This window comes from Mesoplodon densirostris, chromosome 2 (assembly GCF_025265405.1).
Source record: "Mesoplodon densirostris isolate mMesDen1 chromosome 2, mMesDen1 primary haplotype, whole genome shotgun sequence".
Taxonomy (NCBI): Eukaryota; Metazoa; Chordata; class Mammalia; order Artiodactyla; family Ziphiidae; genus Mesoplodon; species Mesoplodon densirostris.
In genome coordinates, this window is record NC_082662.1 from 153,871,991 (window position 1) to 153,882,783 (window position 10,793).

Sequence of the window (10,793 nt, forward strand, 5' to 3'; positions counted from 1 at the left end):
GAAACTATAAGGAGGAATATTTCAACTTCCTACACTTTAAGTTTTCTAATAATGGAAGAGCACCCTGACACTAGAAGCCAGATGGTCATCTATCAGGGTGATGGAGAAAGAGTTCCAGTATTGACTTAATGCTCTTTGGTTAGAATGCTAATGTTTCATCGTGGTAGCATGGCTGATGCACTCACACAAACAAATATCTGTAGCTCTTCCACGTGAAGTCCTGTCATACTTGTACCTAAAGGATACACTGTTGGGTTGGGAGTCCCTATTCCTGATGGCCCAGCATCCCAACATCCCAGAATGTGGGAATTTCCTAACATAGTTAGCATTTTAAAATTGTGATCCATGGACCACCCCTCCATGAAATTTAATGCAAAATTGTATGTGTATTTTTCAGGAAAGAGGGGTCCACAGCATCACTTGGATTGCAATAGGATTTGTGATCCCGATATAGAAAGCAAGAAAACACTGTACCAGAAGGACGTAACTGTCCCCATACTCCAAGAACAGTCACCTAGATGTCATCTACACAGTCGTTCGGGTCAGTCCCAACTCTAAAGTTCCATAGCCTTAAGCATCTAAAGACCATCACCCTGAAATGAACAGCATCAAACCAAACATCCTCTGATCTTGATCAAGGAGAAATGAGATGGGAGTATAAAAGAGCATGGAACAGTCCAAAGCACAAAAGTTGGGTAATTCAATCAAGTTGGAGAAGGTGTCACCTGTCAACCTCTTGCTGAGATGCCTATTGGAGACCCTCTTAGAAATCTTGGTGGTTCATTTTCAATGTAAGCCCACAGAACCAAGCACACCCAGTTAGATGCAGTGCCAGCTTGTCAGCTGGAGAACTTGCCCACTAAATCTAAAGCTTGCTGAGCTATTTAAAAAATAATGACTTTGTTCTAACCACCACCTGACATTATGACAACTGTACCAGGATCCATCTCCAGGTCCTACAGTATTACTCGAGTTGAAAGGACTCATTTCTAGAACAATGCAGAAATTCCTCTATTATCCGGTATAGCTGGAGAAGAAGATTTTGGTTAATTTAACAAAAAAGTGATAAAGAGCTACTTTATATAATCAATATGGATTATACTTTGCAGCAGCTCTGAATACAATAAAGTACACACACCATTCAAACCATGTTGACATAATGTAACGAATGCTTCATTGGCCATCATATTCAGAAAGCACTACAGCATTTTGTGGTACCTAGGGGCCATCAGTATAAATGTCAATTGTCATTAAACCATAGATCTCTGGGTGCCAATTAATAAACAGTTTTGTACAACCAAATGCCCGATAACAACAGACACCATGTACTTTCTGCACAGCCTGTGCTGGATATTATAGAAATGAGAGCAACCCTTAGCAAGGTTCTAAAGTAGGTGAAGCTACTTTCCAACCTCCAAATTCCCATGTAATGACCTTTCAATCCCCTGCCAGCCATCCAGTGCCCTCACCACCTCCTAGCATTCTCCTCTTCCCCTACTAAGCCTATGCCTGGTCCTACAGGTCCCAGTCAGTGCAACACTAGACACATAACAGGCACTTCACCGATGCTTGTGGTTTTAATCAATAGCAACTGATTAATTCGATCATTTAACAACAGTTTACTGAATGCTCACCAAGTGCCAGCATTGTGCTAGGTGCTGGAATTAAATGGGCATGTCCTTTGCCTATTCTCAGAACAGCCTGCTCTTAATTATAAGCCCAGAAAGAATAAGAACTAACTCTAAGTTGATAATGTCATATACTAGCTTACCTTGTCTCTGCTCCCAAGATCATCTGTATTTTGGTAAAGAAAGTCTCAAAGACTCACTACCTGAACCCAAAAAACCCCTGTTAACAGCAAGGCTCCAGGCTGTTACATGAGAGAGAGAGAGATTTAGAATGGGCGCTTTGTAAGACTGGTCTTCTCTAAAGGCACTGCCAGGCATAGCAGTGGTTCTCAAAGTACGGTTCCAGGGCCAGCAGCATCAGTGTCCCCTGAGAACTTGTGACAAATGCAAATTCTCAGGCTCTACTTCAGACCAATGAAGTCAGAAACTCCAGGACTGACGTCCAGTAATCTGTATTTTAACAAGCCCTTCAGGAGATTCTGAGACACAATGAAGCTTGAAGACTAACGGTAGAGATGAAACAGACAGAGTCCATATGCATGACTTCAACACAAAGAAGCTAAATGAGGAATTAGCCTTGATGCTGACAGCAATCACCTGCTGGCAAGGAACATCCCTGACAGAGCAGTAGCAAAACAGTTCCCAATAGCACACAGCTGGAAATTGCCAGGACGTCAGTGAGTGAGTGCTGAAAATCCATTTCATGCTTTTTGACTCCGACCAGCCCCATGACCAAGAGGTGTGGAAATTGAGAAAGAGGTACAGAAAGTTTGCAACACTTCAAACCTCCAACTGAGCTGAAGGCTGGGAAAGACTTGAGAGCATGAACTTCCTCCTCACGCTGGTGTGCAGAGGCTCTCCTCTGGGTCCCTGAGGCCACTCCCAGCACCCTGTATCTTGGCTACGGAAATGATACCAGACTCTGATTACTGGCAAACCTCAGTTCCTGACACTGACCAGAGCACTTCTCCCCTCTAACCTGTTACCCACTGTTTGGCCACATCCTTTTCATCTCCCCTAAAGGGGAAGAGGAAAAAAAAAAGACACCCCACTCCACCGCCACCTTCTGGCTTTAATGACACAAGCCTTTAGAAAGCCAGTGCATACATCTGAAACAGGCTTTCCAAATTCTCCAGAGATGAGGCGAAACAGATGCAGGAAAAATGCAGCCCCCACCCAAAAAAAAAGCCTCAAAATTATGCAGAGTTGCAACAGAGATTCAAATCAGCCACCTACAGGCACAATGGCCACACAGGAGGGGCCCTCCCTGAAGCTGCTCACTTGGCTGGACCACAGGAGCCTAGAGCTGGAGCCTAGCCTGGAGTTACATCCCCAAGCCCCGCCCACCTGCCTCTGGGATGAACTACTTTACAAATGGATTCATTGCAGGCCTTAAAACAAAACAAAAAAAAAATTCAAAAAGGCTGAGAGTGGAACTGTTCAGTCCTACAAACTTGGAACTCAAAATACAATAACTGATTCACTTTGTTATAAAGCAGAAACTAACACACCATTGTAAAGCAATTATACTCCAATAAAGCTGTAAAAAAAAAAAATAAGAAAAGAAACCCCTAAGGGATAACCCACTGCATTGCCAGGGACAGGGTGGGGTATGGATTAGATAACAGACACTTTTTAAAGTCATTCAGTGCTGTTCTCCTTAATCTGGCCCATTTCTGCCTCTTAAGGATATACCTTCTAGCTGCTCCTTGCTTTCCAGAGATGGGGACATAGGGGCTCATAAATAGGGTTAAGAGTTTATAGCCAAAGACTGGCCAAAGATGTGGGGAATGTAAAACTCAGTAAACATTCTTGGGGTGCTCAGTGACCAAAAATACACCATAGACAGCACCCTGAAGTAGGCTTAACGCATAAGAGAGCGCTCGGTCGGAGGAACCTAAAAACTCTGTGCTGTACTTTCCGTCCTTAATTAAGGGCAATGCTGGCAACAGGGCTGGTGAACCTCCACCGGCCCTCTCTGCGTAGGTTTAGAATGTTTGGGAAGAGAAGCGTTGATAGAGGTCCCTGGCATTTTTATCCCTCTTTGAAAGGACTGCTTTAGAAGTCACATGGTGATGGGGGGCGTGATACACTAATTTAAGTGTCTGCTCCCCACTCCCCACTCCAATCCTATGTGAATTCACACTGGAATTTGAAATGAAGCAGTTACAGAAGCCTGCTTCTTAGCTCAGTGGCTCAGCATTTATCAGCATGAAGACCTAGGAGGATGAAAGGATTCAGAGTGACAAGTGCTTGGGGACGTAAATATCTTCTAGTTAACCAAGTTCTCTGAATACAGGAGGGGAATGGCTGCAAACTGATGGGGCACCCAAATGTAACAGGACTGGGTAGGAGGCAATCATTACAAAAGCAGCAAGAATAAAACGATTTAAAAAGATTCTTCCCGGGCTTCCCTGGTGGCGCAGTGGTTGAGAGTCCGCCTGCCGGTGCAGGGGACACACAGGTTCGTGCCCTGGTCCAGGGGGATCCCACATGCCGTGGAGCGGCTGGGCCCGTGAGCCATGGCCGCTAAGCCTACGCATCCGGAGCCTGTGCTCCGCAGTGGGAGAGGCCACGGCAGTGAGAGGCCCGCGTACCGCAAAAAAAAAAAAAGATTCTTCCCCCAGCTACCTTTCTCATGTGTCCCAATCCCACTGCAAAAATATAGAGGACTTAGAGAAAAAAGTTGATTTGTGAAGTTGGCCCTCTGCAAGAGATCTTGCTCATAACCAAGAAGAAGATGAATAACCTTCCTTTTCCAAAAAGCCTAGGAAAAACCCACACATATAATGAATTATTCACAAAGGCTGAACCTAAAAATGAGAGGGAGAAATATAGAAAGATGAAAAGGGCGGAGGACTGGGCAGAAAGAGAAAGTGAAGAAAAGGACCTGGTCTCTCGTGAATAAAAGGGTATTAATTACAGTCACGTATAGGTTCCCCCTTTTAACGTCTTAGTGGTCAGTGATAAACAAAATTAGATCAGCACAGTTGCCTCTGATGGGTTGGACCACATGCTGGCCTTGGGGAGCTGCAGCCTCCCAGGCAGCCCTGCAGATGACAAGAGGGAGGCTACTGATGACATGATAGAACACAGAGAGCCAGAGTCTGCAAGAGTTCTGAGAGTTTTGCACATCTTGACTGCATTTTATTTCAACTAAGAATATGAAAATGGAAAGAAACCAGATGTTCCTATAAAGGGGGGGGGAATGCAGCAGAGTTTGAGGGGGGAAAAACACCTACATTTTGTACAGCAGCAGCTAAAAAGAGATAAGCAATTCTGGATTGAGCTACTAATCCCAGAGTCTGGATCTTTCAAAAGAAGATAAAAAGAAGGCCTGGTTTGTGACCACCTAGAGGGGTGGGATAGGGAGGGTGGGAGGGAGGGAGATGCAAGAGGGAAGAGATATGGGAACAGATGTATATATATAACTGATTCACTTTGTTATACAGCAGAAACTAACACACCATTGTGAAGCAATTATACTCCAATAAAGATGTTAAAAAAAAAGAAGGCCTGTTCTCGTTATTTTCTTCCTCCTCCTCCTTTAATTCATAGTGTGCCCTGCACCTAGCGCAGGAAAAGCAAGTGGAGAGAAGTGGGGGAAATAATGACATGCAAACCAACAGACAAAACTATCACATCCAAGATATTTTTGTCTCCATCCTCAAGTCATTTCATTTCTGTCAAACTCCTTCACTCCAACTCGCATTCCAGGCTGCATCCCAATTACAACTGGTCCCCACGACAAGTCCTAGCCTGGTTTCTGGAGGAAACATTTCTCACACCTTATTTCAAGGGCAAAGCCACTAGGCAACATGGAGATTGTCCTGGGAGACTCAGAAAATGAAGACCTTTATCCCGCAGCATCAGTGTCAGTTACAGTCGCCATCTGTTTCACTGCCTCTGTGCCCAGGTACACAGAAGATGTGAAGACTTTCTGCATTATCTGATCACAGGATATAATCACAGACTTCATTCTTGTTAGCTGCCACCCTCTGTCCTAATCAAGGTGCTCTGACTCATGAGCCATTAGAGTTACATCAAACCTGAAATTCTTGCCAGGATTACAGTCTACTATCTTTCACGATGCAATATACTTACAGGCAACAAAACAGGAGAAAAGTATATGCCATAATGGGAGATTGGGGAACTAAAGCTTTCAGTAATCTTCAGCAAAATCCTCCAAAAATAATGGATAATTGACAATGGGGAATTCTCCACAATAAAGCACATAACCTCTGACTCAAAGCCAGAGTCCTTTGGGGCTGTAAAGAAATTCTCTGAAACAAGAAATCACGAATGAATAACCACAGGTTCATTATAATGAGCTTCATCAGCTCAGTGGCTACAAACACATTTGATCTTCCTACTTTAAACCATGTTCATTTCCACATGAAACATGTGCTCCCCTGCTGAGATAACCCACACCATCAGTGGGGGAGAAATCTCCCACTGCCCATCAATAGCACAAAGTCAGACATGCCATTTCTTCCCTTCATCCTCTAACCTGGAAAAGTGCAAACGTGTGGGGAACATCTCACAAACCATGAGGGAGACCCTGTAGATCCACAGGGCAACTGGGCCTGGGCACAGAAGGGTTAGAGCCAGTAAGCTTATGACACAGTGAACGCGGGGTGACATGCACAGCAGCCAATTCCCTGAGAAAAAGAGAACCCTTTCGTTAGATCTATTAGATGAGGGAAAAAGAAAAAGAGGAATCATATAAAATGTAATACCACATTTTAAATCAGATTAGCATTTTCAAAAAGGTTATGGCATCCACTGCAGAAGAGAGTGCCATAAGAAAATAAAATTATCTCCCTGTGCAGATGTAGCTTCCAAGAAAAATGAAACACATTCAGAGTGGGCTGTTGACTTGCCACCATTTTTCTTGCCAAATCTAGGTTATCCTATGCATTTCTTCCCATAAGAACGAGACCTTCCCTGTTAATAACTGGATGAGGTATCACCACCCCCAGCCAAGTCAGAGAGTGGCAAGTATAAATTAAATCATTCCTTCTATTTAACGGATCTTTTCAGCCTAATCTGATTAAAGACCAGTATTATGTGGTGTTCAGAGACCCCTAACACAGCACACAGAAGTACATATTATCCCCCTAGTTCTACAGTGACTTTTTGCAGCCAATAAAAGACGTAGACATCTCAAAAAGTGTACTACATGAATAATCAAAATCCTCAAGCATGTTGCATATGAACATGACAGCTCAAAACAGGTCCTGACATGTGTCCTGAACCTTCCTTTCTGTGAAAATCTGGCCCTTACGTAGAGCACAGAAGTGCTTGCCAGACGTGAACGGGCATACTAATCACCTGAGGATCTTATTAAAATGCAGATTCTGATTTAGTAAATCTGAAGTGTGGCTCAGGATTCTGAATTTTTTTTTTAATTGAAGTATAATTGATTTACAATATTATATTAGTTTCAGGTGCACAACATAGTGATTCGATATTTTTATAGATTACATGCCATACAAAGTTATTATAAAACATAGACTATAGTCCCGGTGCTGAACATTACATCCCTGTGAATTATTTATACTATAACTGCTGGTTTGTACCTCTTAAGCCCCTTCACCTATTTTGCCCCTCCCCCTGCCCCTCTCCCTTGTGGAAACCACTGGTTTCTTCTCTGTACCTGGGATTCTGAATTTTTAACAAGCCTCCAGGTGATGCTGGTCTTTGCTGTCTGTGGGAGACAAAAGCCTAGAAGACTTCGTTCACCTAGAACTAAGATCCCTCCCTTCTGGTATGCTGCAATTTCTGAAGGACTCTATTAATAACAATAGCTAGTGTTTACAGGAAATTAGGCGGTGTTCTAGGAAGCTGACATATATTAATTCATTTAATTCTCCCAGTAACTCATTATTACCATCCTTATTTTACAGATAAGGACACTGAGTCACAGAGAAATGAAGTAACTTTTCAAGGTCACAGAGCTGGTGAAGGAACTGAGATTTGGACCCAGACAGCTTAGCTCCCAAGCTTTACTGGTAACCAGTGCTCACACTGACTCCCAGTAAGAAAAAGGAATATAATTCCAGAAAGGAATTAGAAAGGAAGAGGGGTGAGACTAGGAACTTATATGCGGTATTAGAGCAAACGCAGAACCCACAGAAGCGCGATGTGTCCACATGGTCACCACCACAGGGAATATATATTAGTCAATTACATTGTACAGCCAGGAATAAAGAGCAAACATGGTGTATTTTAAATCTGCGAACAGGGCTCCACTACACACCTTAGCAGATGCTCTCCAAACACTAACAGCCTACATGCTGTAGAAGCACTGCGAAACTTCCAACTATGGGGATGGAAGAGACCACTGGGACGGGGCTCAAGGCCAAGGCACTGAGGAGGATGCCGAAATCAACTCCCTAGTCTCTCCTTTGAGTCTCTCTGGTGCATTCTGGCCGAAGACAAGGAAAGAGCGCGGTGAAACCCACAGTCGCACCTTGCGCCGCTCGCAACACCTGCTAGAAAGGCGGCGTTTTTGCAGCGGAAGAGAAAACGTGAACAGCGGCGAACGCGTGGGGTAGGAAACGTACTTAATTTCCCCGCCCGGGAGCCTGGGCCCGGCCGGAAGTGCCCGAGGTGCTGAAGCCCGGGGACGGTGGCGCCCAAGCCGCGGGGCAGTTTCGGTGGCGCTGTCCGAGGTACCAACGCTGCCTGCGGGCACACTCTGCCACCCGCGCGGTGGCTGGGCGGCTTTGTCTACCGCCGGGAAACGGGAGGGCGCCTGTCTAGGTAAACAGGCCCCTAAGAGAGGCAGCACCTGGTGGGTGGGAAATTTTAGAAAACTGTAGAAGATGGGCGGGCGGGGAAGGGGGTGCCGCTGAAGAAATCTGTAGGGACCTGACTAGAGCAGTGTTCGCAGCCGCAGCACGAAAAACACAATGAGAGTTGTCGCTTTGTGCAGCGCACCGGCGGGCGGGACTGCAGGGACCGGACCCTTCCCCCTCCCCAGTCCCCCACACCCTAGGCAGGTTTCACTCTGGTACTGTTTGGCCCCAGGGTCACTCTGTGCGGGTAGGAGAGGGAGGGGAGTGCAGGGAGAAGGAGAGAAGCAGCCCAGCCAGCGGGGGCTGTGGGAGGATTCGAGCAGCAGCAGGAAGAATATCTGCCTAGAGATGCTCCTCCGTTTCTAATGAGGGGTACTGCCTAGAAGCACCACGAGCCAGCCAATCGCCATGCTGCTGAGGCAGGGAACTAGGGAGGAAAGAGGGGAAGGCCAAAGACTAGGGTGGGGGTAGCAGGGAGATGCCCAGGCCCCGAGGGGAGTGAGCCACGAGCCTCGCTGCTACTAGAGACCCAGCGTGGCTCCAGCTGTCTCCCTGCTGCACACCTGGAGGGTGGGGGTGGGGAGGAGGGAGGATCGGGAAGAAGAGGAGTGGCCTCTTTTGCAGGTGCATCCCTCCCAAGAAATCTCTCTCCACAGGCATCAAAGTCCCATGTCTCCAAGCCTACCCCCATATATAACACCATCCCACGGGCCTGCTCCCTACTCATCCCCCTCACCATCCAGCAGCCCCCAATTCGTAGAGACCTTGCCAGACGCCCATATTCTTAGTGAAGAACGAGGCAGTGAGATGCCTAATCAGCAGCCCACATTTGGTGCGCTTCATTAAACCTGCAAAGAACCTCCCTCTATGCCCATTCACCCTGACACCGTTACCATCAGAGATTCCCCCCACCAGCTCTTTGTGGAAAGCAGTTCCTCTGGAACTAGGGACAGACAGACTGCTTGCACACCTCTGGGCTCAGCTGATGCAGCACCCCGCTGATGAATTCAGGCCCAGCAGATCTGCCTGGATCCTGGGCACTATCGAATCACTCAGCTGGTGAAGCAGTAAGAGGCAGGAGTACCCAACCCAGGACTAAGGAAGGGATGGGCCCTGATGAGCTGCTCTTTCATGGCTGAGAAGAGAGCCCGAACTCTGCGTTGTTTGGGCCGTGTCATTAGAGATTGCCTCCCCTGACATGCTCATTCGCTCCATTTCCAGTGGAACTTAAACTCGGTCCCCAGCAGAGTTAGCTGGGTCCCAAGCCAAACGCCTGCGTTATTTATCCATTTGTCAACTTGTCTACAGGGTTTTGGCTCAGAGCTCTTGAAGCTTCTGAACTGATAAATGCCCTCATGGAGTCTTGACTTTCCTACAAGCGGATAGTGTACGTGTCTTCCCGGCTGGTGGGGATGGGGGCAAAGGGGATGGCTTAAAGGGAGGGAAAGGGGGGGCTGAGTATGAAAGAAAACCCAGAGATTAGGGGCAACCCGTTCTATGCAGCTTGTGAAGGGACTAGGGGGCTGAGAATCGAATAAAGCCCAGCCACGAAAGGGGCAGACACCACAACACCACGCACCCAGGGATGCTGGAGACTTCCACGCAGGAAATATCAAAAACCAAAAGTCTTACCTTGCAAAACACTAGTGCCCACATCGGTTTCTACAGCACCAAGCTTGCCTCTTAGGTGCACCAAAGTACAGAGTGCACTTCAGCAAAAGAGGCAAATCGGCACCAGGAAAGGAATGGGGGTGCAAATTCCATGCTAGGTTTCCCCCCTTACCCGAAGAAATGCAAAGGGGGAGAGGGGAGTGATGGTGGGCAAGAAAGGATATGGCCAATCGATGAGCTTCTTGGCGTATTTCCTGACAATGTTATCTTCTCCGAAGATGAACAGGGATCTGTTGACGGTGAAACAGTTCTGCCGGACGGGAATAGGGTTGTACAAAGCCATAGTCCGCGCCCTCTGCGCTTTCGACTGCTTGTAGGCGGCCGCCGGCCCGGAGGCCGGCACGGGGGTTCCTTGCCGGTTCCTGCTCTGGTCCGAATCTCCATCTCCCGACCCCGGCCTGCCGACCACCGCCTCCCCGAAGCGAGCCATCCTGAAGTTTAAACAGACAGAATACACACAAAGGTGATCGTGGCCGAACACCCGCACACAGCAACAAGCAGAAAGACACACGGAGTCTCAGAGCCGCATCCAGACGGACACGGGGACCACCGCCTCCGGGGAGCCTCGCGAGCTCTTCGGAAAGGCGGCAGCAGCAACCCCGCCGCTCTGAACTGTTGAATCTAAATACAACCTCTGCGAAGCTCCATTCCTCAAGGAGGAAAAAAAGGGGGGAAGAGCTTGGGTGTGCTC

The 10,793-nt window shown here is 47.1% G+C and overlaps 1 protein-coding gene across 3 annotated transcripts in view; it reads right to left on the reverse strand.

Moving 5' to 3' along the window:
- The window catches only part of CACNA1E (calcium voltage-gated channel subunit alpha1 E), a 300,372-nt gene extending 289,840 nt beyond the window's left edge, over positions 1 to 10,532 (reverse strand). For all 3 annotated transcript variants that reach the window (XM_060088531.1, XM_060088530.1, XM_060088529.1), the window contains exon 1: positions 10,267 to 10,532. In XM_060088531.1, coding sequence (XP_059944514.1) covers positions 10,267 to 10,532 — 266 coding nt within the window. The remainder of the gene's footprint in view (positions 1 to 10,266) is intronic.
- Between the last annotated feature and the right edge of the window lie 261 nt (positions 10,533 to 10,793).